This window comes from Liolophura sinensis, chromosome 10, assembly GCF_032854445.1.
Source record: "Liolophura sinensis isolate JHLJ2023 chromosome 10, CUHK_Ljap_v2, whole genome shotgun sequence".
Taxonomy (NCBI): Eukaryota; Metazoa; Mollusca; class Polyplacophora; order Chitonida; family Chitonidae; genus Liolophura; species Liolophura sinensis.
In genome coordinates, this window is record NC_088304.1 from 34,955,616 (window position 1) to 34,977,530 (window position 21,915).

Consider the following 21,915-nt stretch of genomic DNA (forward strand, 5'->3'; position numbering starts at 1 on the left):
AACATCCTGTTAGTGTAACAGAACCTTTATACTGAATTAATAGAATGTGTGTGTTATATTTAACAGAACAATCTGCTTCAATAACAGAATATATTCTAGCATCATTCAGAAAACACTCAGGCAATCACTCAGTGAAATCAATATCGAATTTTTCAATTCTTCGGGATTAAGTCGAACGATGTGGCCTTTTTTTATGGAAGTCCCAAGTAATTTTAAAGACAAACAAACAGAAAAAGAAGAATGTCTAGACAGGGTAAACAGACTGTTTAATTTATTTAATTCAGAGACCTAGGCTTGTATGATAAACAGTGCTTTAGTGCCCGGTGACAGTTCTACTGGTATACTATGAATTCTAACAATATATGGCCAGCCTTTGTTTTAAATCTGATGTGTTTTTTCAGCCCACGTATGTGATCCGACTAATGCTGCCAGAATAAACATGATTAAACGACTACACATGCCCCACAGCTTTGGAACCTGTAAATAATACATGTCCTTCCTAACCCCTGGGCCTGGCAATACGCTATACATGCCGTTTACATAGCTGTTAATGGCAACTTTTGTGTGACGTAGAAGAAAGAACATTCCTTGCGTACTTTCAGCATTACTGAAAGCCGTTAACTGCTATTCTTTACATGAGTCGGTTCTAATTTCTTACTTTGTATACTGTCTTAGTTCTTTGGTGGTTTGTGTTCAACGTCGTTATGAGAATTGGCCTTGCGATTATTGACCTGGGAGGTCTATTATGATTGACGACTATCGTATACCGATGTCTGTTAAAACGCCTATATATTTTGAACTGGTCTGACAACGGTGTGGCCGAAATCCACGCTAAAACCGAGTAAACAGACAATCGGATTGCTTAAGTTTGAACATTTTCCAAAAGTTCAAACCTTTTTACCGACACCGCGTTTGTCATCTTCGTTAAGAAAACAGGAGACGTCACAAATATGGTGAAAAATGCCTTATTGTTATACATACTTGTTATAAGGCGTAAAGAAAATTTGCATTCAAGAAAAGACAAACAAAATTCGCTCCATGCTTAATCAAACCCTAAATGTCATGTCAATGTGCAGCTTTTTGTTGCCTTGGCAAATAGGACCCATATGCGTTTAATATAGCCCAGCCCATTTACCTGTCTTTGATAACGTGGTATTGGCTGCAAAGCTGTATTTGGTCAGAATCCAGATAAAATGCTCGATGCCATCCGAAGACTGACATTAATATGTGCACGTTATAGTTGATGGCCTTTACGCTTGCGCCGACTGCCCATTTGTCTGTTTGGATAAGGTTTGATGGCATATTACGCCACGTGTTTGCCAGAATTGTGCTGGTGAAAATGTGACAATGAAATCGTTGAACGGCCTCGAGGCGTGTGCTCTCTATTCCAGCAGGCTACCTGCTGTAACTAAGCCTTCTATTCCATGCCACCATTCTGCTGAAATTGGATTTTATTATTTGGGCAGATTTTGCGATCTCCGACATGCCTGACGTTTTCCAATAAAGTTGAAGACCCTTGACTACTGAATGTATAAAATCCTCGTAATGTTACCTTTGATGTTGATTTTGCTTTTTTGTTTTTTTTCAGTAATTACAGATATCGACGGTTATATGCTACTAAATCTAAGACACATTGGACCATTTCCAGAGAACGAATAACAGCCGTTAATATCTGTCTAACATTAGGCTACAAGAGAGAGTCCGTACTAAAATTATTCACTCTCCACCATCTGCTCATGTTTTGCCGGAGCCCGGAAGTCATCTAAAGACGCATGCTCGAATTCAGGTCCTAATGGCAACTAAAATGGGGTTCTACGGGGACAACTCGTACGTACGTCGTGTTGAATTACATCACGAGTTTCATAAAGCACTGTAAACAGCTTCAGCCGTCTTAACAAAGAAATGGACTCTGTTCATTTATTTATTTTTTTGCGGGGGGAGGGGGGTGTCCTTCTGTTCTAAGTACATGGAATTTTTCCAAATGACATTTCCTGGCGAATCATCGCTAACGTTAATACATATTGGCTGTATTTAAAATTGGGAGACTCCGTGGCAACGGCGCAATGACCCAAGAGCCTCTCACCAATGCGGTGGCTGTGAGTTCAAGTCCAGTTCATACTGGCTTCCTCTCTTTATTTGACTGGTGTTTTATGCCGTACTCAAGAATATTTCACTTATACGACAGCGGCCAGCATTATGGTGGGAGGAAACCGGTCAGAGCACGAACGAAACCCACGACCATCCGCATGTTGCTGTAAGACCTTCCCACGAAAATGATATAATTTTTGAACTGAATAAATACAACAGATACTGAGAATAATATGTTGCAGGTTTTTAGAAAAAAAAACTACTTTCCCTTTAAATTGCACTACCCTGCGTTTGCACGGAGCAAATGCAATCTTGAACATATTACTGGGCGGAATACTGCATCGAGTTTGCTCTTCAATACGACTAACCTAGAGTTTACACTTCATCAATGCTGGGATGTTATATTTACATGTGACATTATTTCGGTCTGTCGTTTCTTCGCTTGTTCACTATTTTCGTAATATCCCTTGGGCATTAGCTGTTTACCTTGGTTAAACTATTAAAGTATTCTTACCCATACTCGACTCTTAATCAAACCAACTGTACAGCGTAACGGTTACAAAAAACATTATGTAACATGTGCAAAAAAGCTAAAAAAAACATGTTTCATATTAGTGTAGATCCCTTGAAACTGTGTGAGATTTTTATCTGTATACGTCACAGGTTAACTTCACAAACGCGCGAGTTAAGTCGCCCCGCTGTGTATGTCGGCCACACCCATGCGGGTTATAGCGTATGCATCCTGGGATTGTACACGGTGATGAACAACACTGGTACTGCAGCAAGTTGAAAAGGGCCTCCATGGCATTTATATTAATGTGTTTGTTTTATTTATGTATACCATTCTGATGCAGGTTTGGTTTCGCCCACATTCACATATGTTTTAGCCATACTTTGTACATAATATATATCCTACGCTATAAGGATAATTGGGGCCACCTTGGCTGCGGTCGCAGTGAGTTCAAGTCCAGCTCATGCACGATGATGGGAAGGCCTGTCAACAGCCTGCGGATGGTCGTGAGTTTCCTCCCACTATAATGCTGGCCGCCGTTGTATAAGTGACATGTTCTTGAGTATTTTCCTCTAATCTCACTGACAAAGAGTGAAATGCACCCCTTTTCCGTCCACACGACTATAGTTCTTGGTCAAAACACCCCGGGTTCGAATCCAGCTTCCGTCGGTTCGACGTTACAATATTTTATTCAACAGAGGCTTAAATAAGTTATACCTTTTCGACGCCAGTCACGTTTATGGGTGACGAAACCACTGTGCCTGGGGTAAAGCAGTGACCCACCTAAGGACCAACGCCATGCAGCTTTATTATGTACAAGGGCATTACGCGGAACTTCGAAAAAATCTCTTTTAAATGAACCAAAATGGGAACCTTGTGCAGTCGGCGTAGATCCCAGTGCATTCTTATTTCATAAAATCATGGGCTTTTTCCACCATACCTAAAGACCTCACTAACTCAAGAGATACAACAGCACAATCACAGAAATAAAGACCACGTTCGATTATTTAAAGGCCGAATTTAGATTTTCTCTTATTCCTTCTTCCCCAGGACTACCAAAGATTGGAATTCATTGCCTGTTCATATCAAAAACTCTTCGTTGAATCCGGTTAAGAACTTTTTGTACCCTCAAAACAGTATCAACCGTGATCTAACGTCTGTGTATAATTTATCTGACACCATTCTTTTTATTGTGCTCTGTAGAATGAGAATGGTACTGAGCTCTCTTCATGTGGTACTGAGCTCTCTTCATGTGGTACTGAGCTCTCTTCATGTGGTACTGAGCTCTCTTCATGTGGTACTGAGCTCTCTTCATGGGGATCTCTTAAAATGAAACATTATGGACGGCCAGCCTTAAAATAAATATAACAATATATGTGAAAATAGACAACATTATTTCCTTGACTGCCCTGCTTGTGCCACTCATAGAAAGCACATGCTCAAAAGTATTTTCAAAATTTTACCTCCTGGAGTTCATCCTTCTATATTTTAGCCAATCGAATCTAAACATATTTGCACTATATTCTGATTTGGATCACCTGAACTCAGCACGTATGAAAATCAACCGATTTTAAAATCGGTGCATAATGTTAGAAGCATGTCCGGCAGTCCTATGATTCTTATGTTGACCTTACTTTTTGTTCCCATTACTCTGTTCAGTAAATTCACGTATATGTCATTTGTTCTCTAAGGTAATTTGTACATGTATGTTGATTTCATTGTTGGGGAGATCCCCTGGTGGTTATTAGGCTGTGGAATATTCTCTTTACACAAATAAGTAAAGAATTAAATCATGGTATCAGTATGTGAAAACATTCTGAGAAAACAGTTTAAAGTTGTATTAGGAATCCAATTGGTCAGTGACGCATGTGATGAGGGCAAAGGTTACGTCGACTGAGCCAGCCAGAGCCCTACTGCCTTTCTGGAACCCGCCACATGCGCACTGCTGATACAAAGAACAACAATTTTTCTCACACACGTCACCCACAACTTGACCGGGCACACATCTGGCAGCCAGAATTTCGTGCGAGTTGTCGTTGACAAAACTGTTTCACGACACCTATAACAAACAGTAACATGAATTTGCATGAAAATTTTTTCACACAAAGTTCGGTCTTTAGGAGGTTTATCACTCCTACATAACAACGCAAGAGTTTCTTATGCCCACTGAATTCGCACAATCGACTATGTATACACTTACATCAATTTCTCATGCATAGTCCAACACACTGGAATTCATTTCCCACGCGGGCATAGATATGGTTCCAACAATGAGATTCGATGTTCTTTTATGTTTGTATCGAGGGCCATTGCCAGGCGAGTCGCGAACACCTTTCAAAACTGACACTATTGTAATGCTATTAACACCTACCAAAACTGATTGATACTGTAGTACACACGTAGTTATCGTCAGGGTCAATCTTAAGTGGTTCACAGAACGGTGGGATTACTCTGTTTGAGTGTATTCAAGCCTGTGTGTCAATCAGCGGAAATATAATCCGACAATCGTATGCCACCCATTGACTCGTGTGATTGTCGAAATGGAGCATAACATAACCGTTTTCCATCACAACTGATATAAATTCCCATACAAAATCGTGTAGCCGGCCTTTGACAAGGAATATGTTCGTGAGGCCTTGGTAACAATAGCTTGACGACGCTCGTGAGGCCTTGGTGACAATAGCTTGACGACGCTCGTGAGGCTTGGTGACAATAGCTTGATGATGCTCATGAGGCCTTGGTGACAATAAACGGTTAACGACGCTCGTGTAACCTGCACAGTCTACACTCAGAAACTTAATCTGTATATATATATATATATATATATATATATATATATATATATATATATATATATATATATATATATATATATATATATATATATATATATATATATATATATATATATATATATATATATATATATATATATATATATATATATATATATATATATGTATATATATTCTGTTATTATCACATAATATTCTATAATAAATAAATATATAAAAAGAACCTTAAGGCTACGTTTTCATGCGCTTACTTGAGAGACAGTCAATCCAGTTTCAATATCGGAACAAATGTGTCTAATTCCTAAGCGCCCTGCTAAACACATGAGATTTCCGCCGCTAAACACATGAGATTTCCGCTGCTAAACTCATGAGATTTCCGCTGCCAATTCCATATTAATATACCTTATTTTAGTAATATCGAGAGAAATCTGTCGGCATTCCAGATGCAATACGTTTTCCGGCTCCAAACCCGAAAGAACTACACTCTAAAAATTAGCCTGCTAATTTTAACAGAAAGTCGTTTGTCTGAATGTCGGTAGAATGTATTCTGCTATTGCAGCAGATTGTTCTGTTAAATGAACACATACTGTATTCAACATAAAGATTCTATTAGTCTAACAGAATATTGTGTTGAATGTGACACAATATTCTGTTATAACAACAGAATACATTCTAGCATCACTCAGACAATAGACTTTCCGTTAAAATTAACAGATTAATTTTTTGAGTATATCAACAACGAAAGGCATGTATGTTTAAATTATATTGTATCGCTTATATTGGTCACACAAGCACCTGGTGTATGCGTAAAGACAATGATGCGTATCCGGTATCAAATACTACAGCATGAAGAGTAAAACCAGTCCACCTAGCCATGTGACAGTTGACAATTGGTAACACATATAACCGGTAAAATCCGGATTCTTTATCAACTGACCTACGTTAGGCTTTTACTCTAACTGTTCATGTAAATGCTGAAGTAACAGCAACTTACACGACCCCTAACCACCATCGTGCTAATGACAATTTATCAGGCGTCACAGGTCTAGGATTACTCAAGATGTTGTCTCGTCGTCAAGCTGAATAAATAGGCGAGTTTAGCGGATTTAGACATAATGATCAAGGAAATCAACATGTTATGACGGAAGTAGCCACGTCTACATAGCACTTATACTAACCCGTCATGGGCAGGTTTCGTGGTAAACAGCACCGTGCGTGGTAAGCCAGATGCAAGCTCTACACCTACTTCTACAAATTGTTAACTTGTACCGATGTGTTAGAGACCAGTTAGGTTCAGTGCAGGTTCTGTATGTGTCAAATACAGAACCTGCACATGTGTCATATACGGAATCTACACATGTGTCAAATACAGAACCTACACAGGCGCCATATACAGGACCTACACATGTGCCATATACAGAACCTACACATGCGTCATATACAGAACCTACGCATGTGTCAAATACAGAACCCAAACATGTGCCATATACAGAACCTGCACGTGTGCCACACACAGAACCTACACATGTGCCATATACAGAACCTACACATGTGTCAAATACAGAACCTACACAGGTGCCATATACAGAAACTACACATGTGCCATATACAGGACCATACAGATGTGTCAAATACAGAAACTACACATGTGCCATATACAGAACCTACGCAGGTGCCATATACAGAACCTACAGATGTGCCATATAGAGAACCTACACATGTGCCATATACAGAACCTACACATGTGCCACATACAGAACCTACACATGTGCCATATACAGAACCTACTCATGTGTCATATACAGAACCTGCACATGTGTCATATACAGAACCTACACATGTGTCATATACAGAACCTACACACGTGTCATATACAGAACCTACACACGTGTCATATACAGAACCTACACACGTGTCATATACACAACCTACACATGTGCCATATACGGAACCTACACATGTGTAATATACAGAACCTACACATGTGTCATATACAGAACCTACACACTTGCCATATACAGAATCTACACATGTGCCATATACAGAACCTACACATGTGTCATATACGGAACCTACACACGTGTCATATACAGAACCTACACATGTGTCATATACAGAACATACACATGTGTCATATACAGAACATACACATGTGTCATATACAGAACCTACACATGTGTCATATACAGAATCTACACATGTGCCATATACAGAACCTACACATGTGCCATATACAGAACCTACACATGTGTCAAATACAGAACCCAAACATGTGCCATATACAGAACCTGCACGTGTGCTATATACAGAGCCCTCACACGTGCCACATACAGAACCTACACATGTGTTGTCACATACAGAACCTCTGTTATACGTGTATATATTTATATACTTATATATTTTTTTATGGGTTAATGGAAGTGGGATGCCCTGGGTAAGTAGCTATAATGCAAAATGAAGTGACAAACAGCGAAGTAAACTTCAATGACAGCATTTTTAGCCCACTCTCATTAGACATTCGTGAAGGAAGTCGTCCTTCATTGCTTCCGGGATGATAGATAACTGACAACTGATGGTTGGACGATAAAAAGCTGCATCAATTTCTGTTAAGTAAACAGGGGACCTCCGTGGTCGAGTTTTTAGCGCACCAGTGTGGCGCAATGACCCAGGAGCCTCTCACCAATGCGATCGCTGTGAGTTCAAGTCCAGCTCATGCTGCCTTCCTCTCTGGTAGTACGTATGAAGGTGTTCCAGCAACATATGGATGACCGTGGGTTTATCCAATGCTCTGTCCGGTTTCTTTCAACCATTATACTGGCCGTCCTCGTATACGTGAAATATTCATGAGTACTGCTTGAAACACTAATGAAATAAATGAATAAATCAATGATGCACACAAGAAGATATACTTCGTAAGTGTTTGTATCTCCATTTAACCCAGGGCTACATGGAGGGGGGGTAGGGGTCTATACATCATATTGAATAAAATCGCAACGTTGGATATATCAACAGCTGCAAATTACAGCACAACTGAGGTACATATTGGTGACTGACGACAAATGACGTTCAAGATTTGGATCTATGCGTCGAAACAGACATTCGCATACCAGCCGTCAACCAATAAGGACGATCCAGGTCAATAATCGCAAGACCAATTCCCAAAACGATGTATAACACAAATCAACAAAGAGCTAAGAAAGTGTATAAAGTGCAAAAATATGACGGCTTCCAAAGAGAAGCAGTCAACAGTTTTCAATGCCGATTTAATTTTACGGGCCTGGAACATTTCATTTTCTGTCAACGCCCGAAAACTGTTGACTACTTTTCCTTGTATATATATATATATATATATATATATATATATATATATATATATATATATATATATATATATATATATATATATATATATATATATATATATATATATATATATATATATATACGGTAAGTTTCAAAGTCGAGGTAGTGCACTGGGTGGTATAAGGCTTTTTCATTAATAATAAAAATATTATATCTATATTTCGTAATTTCCACCACGCGCTGATCCCTCCTATACAGGGATCCCTGAACTGAGGCACCTCTGAACCGCCACATTAGTCAGGTCAGTGATTCAGTATCAAAATTCATGCAACCGTCTTCTCCGTTTTATAGTCTATTGAAATTGCTAGAAAAATACAATGAATTTAATCGTTTATTTCAACGCATTCATGTTCCATTCATTTTGGATACAATACGCGATAAACCAACAGATGCTGGGAACACCAATGTGCACCCCTCATCTGTGTATATTTCTCGTCTTTCAATCAGATTATATACGTACATATATTCTTGAGTACGGCACAAGACTCCTGTCAAATGAGTAAATAAATTTATATACGCATATACATATACACCTGTATTGTATGCTGAAGGTGATACTGGGAAGGTCAGGCAGCAACCTGTGGATTGTCGTGGTTTTTCCCCGAGCTCTGCCCGGTTTCCTCCCACCATAATGCTGACCGCCATCGTGTGAGTGAAATATTCTTGAGTATGGCGTAAAACACCATAGTTCACGCTAATCGAGCGCTAGATATATTATAATCAGACAATGACATATTATATATACTATATATAAGGATAATATGCACTACTGGACACCGTCTACCCTCTTCCAGCCAGATTATATACACGCTTATATTTAATATAAGCCTGAAATGTTTCCACATCGGATTGAGGAGCTCGTCCACAGTAAAACCACCAAGCGATGACCTTTCGTTCCGGAAATGAGTTTCAACAAGTTGTAATTCTAATGTACTTTCCATATGAGCTGGTGTATATAGGTATACAGTTAAAGGGGTTACAATGTGACAGGGTTGTGACAACCCTCCCACACATCATAAATGGTCTACATATATATATATATATATATATATATATATATATATATATATATATATATATATATATATATATATATATATATATATATACAGTGTGTGTGTGTGTATATATCGGTCGTCGCACCTGCCATTTCCCGATCCGTTTAAAAGTTCATTCAGCACCACCGACGTTTGACACCACAACCATGTCTAATACGTCAGTCATTCTCCGTACAACTTACACGCATATTCATCATTCGGTCGTAAAGTAGCCGGAATAGTAAGACCAGTAGTCTCTGCTTTACATATTCAGCTCAGTTGTATACACCCCGCGTATTTTTTGTCAATACAAAAGCCAAAACATTCATAGACGGTCATTCACGTGTCTGTCGGAGATTTTCTTAAGATATGGATTTGTCCTATCAACAAAGGAACGATCGTAATAGTACGAAAGTTAACATTCTGCGTACTTGGGAACGGACTGAAGTAGATTCGTATAACGTTGAGTGCTTCTAGTGCGAGCTTTGTGCTATACCAGGAGTAAAGACGGAACACACTCAAAAAATTAATCTGTTAAATTTAGCGGAAAGTCTGTTGTGTGAGGGATGCTTGAATGCATTCTCTTATTATAACAATATTATACATAATATTGAAGACAAACCAGGACAAGGACAAAACAGCGTGTAGTACAGTATAGTGAGAGAGATAAAGACGGGTGATCCCATGACACAGTAAAGAAAAGTCGGAACCTCTAATAAGGTAAGTCGTACGTCTGAAGGTTTCCCAGAAACATATGGATGGACATGGGTTTGCTCCGGGCCCTGCCCGCTTTCCTCCCACCACAGTGCTAGCCGCCGTTGGATAAATGAAATATTTATGAGTAAGGCATTGAACACCAATGAAATAAATAAATTAATAAATATAATACGGTAAAGACGAGTGGTCATACAATATAGTAAAGAAGTGTGGGAACCTACGACACAGTAAATACCTGTCATCACATGATGCAGTAAATAAGATTGGTGGTGTATAACACGGTAAATACCTGTCATCATATGATACAGTAAATAAGACTGGTGGTGTATAACACGGTAAATACCTGTCATCATATGATACAGTAAATAAGACTGGTGGTGTATAACACGGTAAATACCTGTCATCATATGATACAGTAAAGAAGATTGGTGGTGTATAGCACGGTAAATACCTGTCATCATATGATACAGTAAAGAAGAGTTGGGGTCTATAACACGGTAAATACCTGTCATCATATGATACAGTAAAGAAGAGTTGGGGTCTATAACACGATCAAGACGGGTGGTCGTGTGATACAGAAGAGAAGAGTGGGCATCTATAATATTTTCTATTGTGTAAAAAAAATACACATGATGTGTACCACAACCACACATTAACTCTAACAAATTTTCATAGGAACATTAATGTCTATCGCGCCTACATCATCTTTATGTACTTACACATTTAATGTGTGCAAAAATGTGTACCTTTGATACGCATCGAGTTTAAAATGCGTGCCACACAAACACATGTGTACAAAACGGTACACATTGACGTTTTCAGAAAACAGTAAAGGCAAGTGATTACATGATACAGTAAAGAAGAGTTGGGTCTGTAATACGGTAAATACGGGTGATCATATTATACAGTAAAGAAGAGCTGCATCTATAATACGGTAAATATGGGTGATCATATAACGCAGTAAAGAAGATTGGAGTCTATAATACGGTAAATACGGGTGATAATATAACACGGTAAAAAAGATTGGAGTCTATAATACGGTAAATACGGGTGATCATTTAACGCAGTAAAGAAGATTGGGGTCTATAATACGGTACAGACAAGTGATCATATTATACAGTAAAGAAGAGCTGCATCTATAATACGGTAAATACGGGTGATCATATAACGCAGTAAAGAAGATTGGAGTCTATAATACGGTAAAGGCAAGTGATCATATTATACAGTAAAGAAGAGCTGCATCTATAATACGGTAAATACGGGTGATCATATAACGCAGTAAAGAAGATTGGAGTCTATAATACGGTAAATACGGCTGATAATATAACACGGTAAAGAAGATTGGAGTCTATAATACGGTAAATACGGGTGATCATATAACGCGGTAAAGAAGATTGGAGTCTATAATACGGTAAAGACAAGTGATCATATTATACAGTAAAGAAGAGCTGCATCTACAATACGGTAAATACGGGTGATCATATAACGCAGTAAAGAAGATTGGAGTCTATAATACGGTAAATACGGGTGATAATATAACACGGTAAAGAAGATTGGAGTCTATAATACGGTAAATACGGGTGATCATATAACGCGGTAAAGAAGATTGGAGTCTATAATACGGTAAATACGGGTGATCATATAACGCAGTAAAGAAGATTGGAATCTATAATACGGTAAAGACAAGTGATCATATAACGCAGTAAAAAAGAGTGGGACCTATAATACGGTAAATACGGGTGATCATATGATACAGTAAAGACGAGCGCAGGCATGGGGTAGAGCCAAAATGCGATATCAGTTAGGGCTGGTGAAAGGCCTTAGTAATATGACACATTATGGAACAGGGGCCTATATATTAAAGGGTAATATGGCAACAACAAATACTAAGATCTTATGCCGCACAGAGTAATGACCATACAACGTATCCTGTCAACATGATAGGCATTATACGGCGAAGTCTAGTGATATACAGTGAGGAATGGGGAAGGCCCCGTACAGTAACGATGACTATATCATACATTAGGGAAGGGTGAGATCTGCAAGACAGTAACCATAAGTGACGATACGATACAGTATGGAAGACTAAAGGTTCTTATACACCCTCGATAAGTGACAATATAATACAGTAACAAACCATATGTAATGATATCGTTACAGTGAAGAAAGTGAGAGACCTAATACGGTAACGAAATGTGAGAGACCTAACACAGTAACGAAAAGTGAGAGACCTAATACGGTAACGAAAAGGGAGAGACTTAATACAGTGACGAAAACTGAGTGACCTAATACGGTAACGAAATGTGAGAGACCTAACACGGTAACGAAAAGTGAGAGACCTAATATGGTAACGAAATGTGAGAGACCTAATACAGTGACGAAAACTGAGTGACTTAATACGGTAACGAAATGTGAGAGACCTAACACGGTAACGAAAAGTGAGAGACCTAATACGGTAAAGAAATGTGAGAGACCGAATACAGTGACGAAAACTGAGTGACCTAATACGGTAACGAAAAATGAGAGACCTAATACGGTAACGAAATGTGAGAGACCTAATACGGTAACAACAAGTGGCGAAATGATACAGTAGAGAACAGTGAGAGGGCACGCATATTTAACATGCTGTCAATATGGTAAATACAAGCGAAATTTATACGGTAAATTAACGTGAATAGGGTAGCTCAACGTGAATACGGTAGTCGAATGTGAATACGATAACTGAACGTGAATACAGTAGGCGAACGTGAATACGGTAAAACGAAGTAAAGTATATATAGCAGTCTTTACCACCCTTGTGGTAAAATAAGTGATATTGTAACCTTAAGAAAATATGATAAAAAAAAAGTGATATAGCATAACACCGGGGAATATAGCAAAGAGAATTAAGAGATAATGTAACCTCTGGTGAATGCGGTAAAGACAATGAAGCGGAATTGTAACCTCCAACAAATGTGGTAAATAGTAACTTAAAGTCAATCAAGTAAAGCAGGCGATGACTTACCTCCACCATTTCTGTAGCACACGTAAGGAAAACGCCAAACGTTCCCTAAGTCAACAGCAAATCCAATAACTGACAGTAAAAAATCGAGTTTTTTGCCCCACGTTTCCCGTTCGGGTTGGACAGATTTCTCATCCCCGGAGCCCGTTTGGGCACTTCCATTAGCTACCAGATTCGTGGAAACTTCTCCCGAGTCGTCCGGTAACGTCATTTTGAGTCCGTCGGATGCAGCGACAACAGGGAAATCCTTAGAGAGCTCCAAGGGGTTTAAACGTTTGACTCCGTGAACGCAGACGGTCGTGGAGTCGCTGGGAGTTGGGAAACCAGCTGTAGGTGGACCCGATCCCCCGGTTCTGTACGCTGAGGAGCGATCTCGGCGCCCCAAGACACGCGGCAGGCCATGCCTGGCCGGAGCCCGTGATAAACTGAACGGGAACGGGTGTTTGTCACACTTAAGGGAGGGGCATCCAGAGAGAACGTGTGAACCCCCGGTGTCAACGTCGGTCTGATACGTCGCTCTACCTCCAGGCCCGCGAGAGTTAGTGGTAAAGAAGACGGGGTTGTCGTAGGACTGGCGAGCCGTGGCTCTCGCGTCACAGCGAATCAGTCGGCACTTTGACTGAGTCGGGTACATCCTGTACCGCTAATAAGCCTATACAGACTTCCGACAAATTACCGCTGACCAGGGTCGTGCTTAGCCCGCCTTAGCTTTAAATCGCCATCTCTCTCCCATGTGCGTGGTTTGGGTGACCCCTGGGTGGGGACAAATCGACACCTGTCAAAGAAACCCATACTTGAATGTCAGGCGAATGTAACCTTTCCTGTAAATCGGATTAATTATTTAGCCTGTAAAACACCCGTGTAGATTTCGTATTAATGAGGTTAATCCTGTTGGGTCAGTAGCGGTTACTGCGAAGCTAAAATATATTGCTGTTAATGACTTCAGCTTATACTATACTAACATATCAACATGTAATGCAATCTGTTATGTATTCATGTGTACCAATCTGTCCTGTGAATAGACTTTATTTATAACTATAAATACCACACAAAGCTACAAAAGGAGTGGATATGAAATAATTAGAAGTTCAAGGTTCAAAACTGACCTCAGTGTGTGGGCTTGTTTTTTTTTATTGTTATTTTTTCTTTTTTTTTTTGGTTCCTATTCCAGCAATTCCTACACGGAGATACACCGTGGGGGTCTTGTTTCTTCGTCATTTGTGTGATTTGCTATGCTCTTTAATCCGGTACCTGGTGGTAACCTAACCGGCCCGGATAGCACAGTTGATAGAGTTGGTAGAGTGCCCTCTTCGGGTGCGGTAGATCCAGGATCAATCCTGGGTCGAGTCACACCCAAGACTTTAAAAGAGGAAGTTATAACTTCCTCGCTTGGCGTTCTGCATGAAAGGGATAGTGCAATGACTGGTTGACTCGTATCAGTATAATGGCTCGGGCGGGGCGGCTTACTTGCCTTCGGTAAGTTGTCTCAGTGAAGCAGCACTAGATAAAAGAGCGGTGGAAATCCGTCCTGTACCAAAGAGGTACATTACCTACACTCTAAGGATTCCTTCGTCGTCACATGACTGAAAAATTGTTAAACACGACGTTAAACCCCAACCACTCACTCACCTGGTGGTAACCGTATCCATTTTGGTCATGTTAGACTTATATCAAAGTTTTACATGTGATTTGCCTCTGTCAGTATGGAATGCAGTGTTTCTGTCAAAGCTTAAGCAATAGCGACTGATTCCATAAACCCAACCCCGAAACCTCTGAAGAAAAAAACAAAAAAAAAAAAAAAAAAAACAGGGCCACTTATTATTCAAAATAGCTTTGTAGAATCGACTCCAGGGTTTCATATGTACGTCAAAGTTGCCTTGTAAATTCAGCCCTTTGCTTACGCTGTATACACACCATTTGCTCTTATAACTGTCGTCGTTTCCTACTTATATTCGAGATGTTTTAAGCGGTATTCAGAAATATTTCAGTCATATTATACGGCCATGCTTTTTTGTTGACGAGCCCGGGCATACTAAGCTTTGAGGACGTCGCCGCTCATTTCCACAGCCAGGACAGCGGCACGTCAACACCTTTGAGGCCAATGCTATAGCCACATACTGCGTTATGAATGTCATAGTATATGTTGTAACCCTTGCTTTCAATGTAGGTGTTTGTTACCAACGTTGTAAGATTGAACATGACAGGTTCCATTTTTGTCTTTGCTTTTTTTTTATCCCAGAAAAACAGGCTACAGCAAGAAATAGACGAACAGCAGAGAATATGCGCACAACAGGAAATAAGGCAACATAAAGCGGGGCTTGTTCTAACATGATTTCAGGTTCTCGCTCTATTGCGAGTACGACAATATGATTTAATTTGATTTGAGATTTAAGTGTTACGCCCTACTCACGAATATTTCACCTATAGGATAGCGGTCGTATTTATGGATGGAGGAAATCGGAGTGCAAGGATTAAACTATCGGGCTTTAGTGAGCTATTGACGAACTTTCCCACGTGTGACGCGCAAATTTTCAACACATCAACAGAGTGTGTTCAATGAGTTTGTCGTATCGAAGGCAAGTAATCGTCATTGAACTTCACGTCAATGTAGTGAGATTCCTTTTGGTGAAAAATTTCATCGGCCAACCCCTATCAGGAATATGACTGGACTTACAAACTCGTTGAAGTATTGTCTTCTAAATTTAAGAATACTTTGTGTAAAACAGCTCGATTCATCTATGAATGTTTTGAGCTACGCCGGGCCATTTTTTATATACATTTTAGTTGTTCTCACGCCCTTAAAGCGTTATATATGACTTTTGTTATATTATGTAAGTATTTATTTATTTATTTAATTGGTGTTTTACGCCGTACTCAAGAATATTTCACTTATACGACGGCGGCGAGCATTATGTAGGTGGAAACCGGGCAGAGCCCAGGGAAACCCACGACCATCCGCAGGTTGCTGGCAGACCTTCCCACATACGGCCGGAGAGGAAGCCAGCATGAGCTGGACTTGAACTCACAGCGATCACATTGGTGAGCGGCTCCTTGATCATTACGCTGCGCTAGCGCGCTAACCAACTGATCTGTTATGTAAGTAACAATCTATGCTACCAACCTATGTATATGAGTGTTTCTGAGAGACGAGAATTACATTTGCTTAAGTCATTCAATAAAAACTGAAAAACTGGCGCAGACCCTTAAATTTTATTTGTATTGTTCACCAACAATCGATGACTGAACAGCTAAGTTACCCGCACATTATTAGCGCTCACTCTGTAGCTCTACCATCATGCATCAGCATATACGTAGGAGAGCTACAGTACCGTATCTATCTATAACTGTAGCTGTAAGAAAGAGCTCCTGTACACGAAATTATCGATGCCGGCTAAAATCAAGATGGCACAGCTTCCGCACCAGGTTGGTCCAATATCCCGGTATGTGGCCGCTGAACTATTTATGGTTTTGGGCTACACAAATCATTGTTTCCGAACAGCTTAAACGCGATCTAAATTGTCTTCTTTAAAGTTCTTGGAGGGTACATTAGAACACGGACGTTTAGTATTTTGTGAACGTGTAAACGTACATCGACATCCGGCAGATATGGTAACGTTAACATTGATTAATACGGCACTTTGTCCCGCTAAATGCCAAGCGCATTGACCATCGTTCGTTCTCTCGCATTACAGAGTATTCATTTATCAGCATGTCCACAAGTAGCCATCGCTAACTTAGGGATGACCAGTCGTCTGCACAGATTTCACGGGCCAAAATTATTGTCCCCGTTGTAGGCCACGGCTACCGGACCATTTGCCAGCTATCACACTGTTGTCGCTGCTCTGGTTTTACTCTCTATGCTGTACGTCTTTAATTATATGAAGCTTCTTCGTCTTTGCTTACTTAATAAGTAATTGGTACTTTGAAGAGCCTCGGTTCAGAAACCCACACAGCACTCAAGATACCACCTGACTAATGTATATGTCCACTGACAGACCAGCATTCAAAGTATCTTAAAGCGGCATTAAATGTTTTTTTTTTTTAAGATTTTTTCAGACGAGTAAAAATTTAGTGAAACTTCGTCTTAACACAGCTTCAGCACGTCTTCAGTATCTAGAGCAAGGGTGACGTCACTTTGGCTCTCTAACGTCAAAGGTATTTTCCGTGTAATAGTCTAAGCAGTAGCCTATGACAGATAAAAGTTGTGGACTTCGGTGATGAGTGAGTGAGTGCTTTTGGTTTAACGTCGTACTTAACAATTTTTCAGTCATTTGAAGGAATCATGAGAGTGCACGTAATGTTCCTCCTTGTTGCAGGGCAGATTTCCACCACTCTTTTATCTAGTGCTGCTTCACTGAGACGCCTTACCGAAAGCAAGTATGCCGCCCCGCCCGAGCCATTATACTGATACGGGTCAACCAATCGTTGCATTATCCCCTTCGTGCTGAACGCCAAGCGAGGAAGTTACAAGCGTTTGAACACAGCATTTCAATAATTTTACCGTATTTTATAAACCGAAAATAAAAATAAAAAACCCTTCTATGCGAGAAAGACGAAAGAGCCAAATTTAAATTCTTCAGTTGTAATGAATTCAGATAAAAATTATATCATAAGATTTAATTAATTTAAGCGTTGTCCGGTGAGATGCCGTTTTCTCATTTCCACAAATCTTCGGCATCAGCAATAAATTTTGCACTGGCTTTGATTTTTGTTATTTAGAAACTGATGTATTTGTGGAGATGAATGCGATTTGGACCGAGACAGTATGCTTCTGTGTGACATAATTTTTGACACCGTCGTTGAATATTACACGGCTTGTAAATCAACTGATTTTACGTCTGTGGTGGTCGGTAAATGATACAGACCTGCCCTCCAACACTTTGTGAAATGGCTCTTCGGCTACACGTAACTAAATCGTTGTAAACGATCTCAAAGTGATGTCTTGTGCAGTAGTTCTGTGTTATCATATGTCACTCCATGGAGTCACAACCTTGACCGCGCAATCTGATTGCAGCAATGTTTGATTGGATAATGTTCTCAAGATGGCTGCCTCGACTCACACCTGCCTAGACTCACACCAGCCATTCGTGCAGTATTGCCATTTTGTTTCACATGTTATTCGGTGAAATCTCATTAAAAAAATAAAGTATAATACTTTTTAGAAAGCTTGAGTACCCTGCTTTCGGCTGAAATATGTTTTATCCAGGTACTCTCTTGTCCTTTAAGACTCAAACAAGGCGTAGAGTGGTTTATTTAAAGGAGAAGAAAAAATAATAATGATGCCGAAATCAGGTGAAAGAGCGAGAAATCCCATTTGCAAATATGGTCTTTAATATTTTTTACGATTTTTTTTCAGGAATAGAAAAGATATTTGAAAATAATTTTGTGTGGTGAGTATTTGGGACTATCTGTTGGTATAAATCGTCTTTGCATGATAATGTTCTAAATAAGGATGTGTTGCATGTCTAATAAACGTATCTGAATGTATATTGAATGAATATTTGTTGTTTATATACAAACACGTGACTCAGTCTCAATTATGATAATCTTTATGATTATATTAAAAATATAAATATGATCAAAATACGGGTTAAACACATTTGTTAGCCGAAAAGACTAAATTCTAGTGCAAATATATTTATTTAACATATGCTACAATCTCATTAGTAACATCATTAAACAAAGACACTATATACCAAGAGGTGGTCCCAAATTGTGTGGTACTTACCATACAAATATTATTTTTAAGCGTCTCTAAGAAAAATCGAAAAAAATATTGAACACTGTATTTACAACTAACTTTCCGTACTCTTTCATCTGAACTTCATGTAATGTTTACTTACACTTATCCAAGTGTAGATCTGAAAACACAGCATTCTGTCAATTTATGGCACATAAGTATTTAGAATGTTGGATGTTGTGAATCTGGACAAATACTGTTAAGGTATACATCTAGGCGTCCTAACAGACAGTCTTATCAATATTCATTCATACATGGGCATCATTTATCCATTCCTACGTCCGCAGAGGTACATTTAAATATCGCACGATTGTGGCTGAAGGGTTAGAACGTTCGTCCAGCAGATGAAAAACTCTGGTTGGAATCCCAGTCCGATCTGAAGTACGCATTCCTGTCATCCATTGCGCATGTACATTTATTTTTTGTCTTTTTCGGCTAAGCACTGATGTCCGTATAATGTGACTTGGTAGGGTGGCATGTCTCGGTGTTTTCGACATGGCGTTAGATTCAGACAGCACGGTTGGCCCAGTGTCATTATAATGTGACTGCGTGGTGTCTTCCGCATGATACTTCATTAGTATCAGCACTTTGGCGGCATGAACTCGCCACAAGAAGACACACCTAATGGCTCCTCGTCGTCCTTTGACTGAAAAATTGTTAAGTACAACGTTAAACCACAAGCATTCATTTCATCACCACTCGTGTTATTTTACTCTTTGTCGGTATGTAACTTCAAGCAGCACTTTTAAGATGCCATCCCTAACATTTACCTTAACATCGATTCTATTACACAATACACCAATCGTGAATTTTGTAATTTACGGTATGTTTACCTTAACACTGATTCTAATGCACGAAGTCGTGAATTTTATAATTTATGGTAAAAAGAGCACCAACGATGGAATATCCTCTTCGTGTTTTTGTGTTCTACATGTTTGTAAAACCTGAGCTCAGTTCATGCAGTACTTTTGGAGAAATCACCCCGAACATTCCCCCCTTCACACTGACTGTATTATACAATACACGAATCGTGAATTTTGTAATTTACGGTAATTAATATGAAAACAAAGTATGAATAGTGCAGCATCTCCTTCGTATAATTGTGCACATACATATATGCAAAACCTGATCTCAATACACGCAGTAAATTTTGTTCATTTATTTATTGGACTTTGACGCCGTACTCAAGAATATTTGGGACGAGCATCCACAGGTGGCTCGTACACTTTCCTACTAGCGACCGAAGACGAAGCCAGCATAGACTCCGGTGAGAGGCTTCTGGACCACTGTGCCGCGCTAGCATGCTAATCACTGTGTCACGTCAGTACATTCGGAGATACTGTTACAACCTTTAACATTACACTAAGTCAAGAATTTTGTAATTTGCGGTAATTTATATCCATACAGCGAATCAATGGTGGAACATTTGTATTACTGAGCTTTCCGTGTATGCAAAAGCTAAGCTCAATAAATGCAGTACTTTTTAAGATACAACCCGCAGCATTAACTGTTCAAATGTCATATAAGGGAGACAACTGAGTAACATTCAAAACTAGCACTCCTCGACCCTTGTATGAACCCGGTTTTAGTATTGTATGCATTGTGTGAGCCTTTGTAAAGATAGAACTGATTTCCTGGGCCGAAAGACGAATTACCGATATAGTTTATAACACACGTGACCATGCTTCTGTGGTTATTATCCAGCATCGCGTAGCATTTGCACTTACTATCTAACCAGACGCCAGACACGTTTGGGTACCTGTAAACACGCTCTGCTGCCTGTAAACACGCTCGAGTGCCTGTAAACAAACAAATTATTACTCTGATCATGTAACTGAGGCTAACCAACCCATATAGCTCTATACCCGTACACAAAACAACTAACTCTATATCCGTACCCACACCATCTGGTTCTATACCCGTACACAAAAAAACTAACTCTATATCCATTCCACAAAGCATCTAGCGCTATACCTGTACACAAAACAACTAACTCTAAATCCATACACAAACCATCCAGTTCTATACACGTATATAAATCATTTAAAAGTACGCATGTACACAACCCATCCAGCTATACACGGGTGAACAATCCATCTACCTTTACACCTGTACACAACCCATCCAGCTATACACGGGTGAACAATCCATCTACCTATACACCTGTACACAACCCATCTACCTATACACCTGTACACAACCCATCTAGCTATACGCCTGTACACATTACATATGGCTATAGACCTGTACACAAAAGATCCAACCATACACCTCTACACAAACCATCTACCTATGTACCTGTGCACAATCCATCTACCTATACACCTGTACACAATCCATCCAGCTATACACGGGTGAACAATCTATCTACCTATACACCTGTATACAAGCCATCCAGCTATACACGGGTGAACAACCCATCTTCCTATACACCTGTACACAACCCATTTGCCTATACACCTGTACACAACCCACCTACCTATACACATGTACACAACCCATCTACCTATACACATGTACACAATCCATCTACTTATACACCTGTACACAACCATCTGCCTATACGCCTGTACACAACCCATCTGCCTATAAACCTGTGCACAACCCATCTACATATACACCTGTAAACAACCATCTACCTATACACCTGTACACAACCATCT

General features: G+C 39.6%; 1 protein-coding gene across 1 annotated transcript in view; it reads right to left on the reverse strand.

The window, feature by feature from the left end:
• Positions 1-14,430, reverse strand: part of LOC135476611 (sodium-dependent serotonin transporter-like) — a 42,207-nt gene extending 27,777 nt beyond the window's left edge. Inside the window, exon 1 of the mRNA XM_064756693.1 lies at positions 13,516-14,430. Coding sequence (XP_064612763.1) covers positions 13,516-14,146 — 631 coding nt within the window. The 5' untranslated portion in view covers positions 14,147-14,430. The remainder of the gene's footprint in view (positions 1-13,515) is intronic.
• Between the last annotated feature and the right edge of the window lie 7,485 nt (positions 14,431-21,915).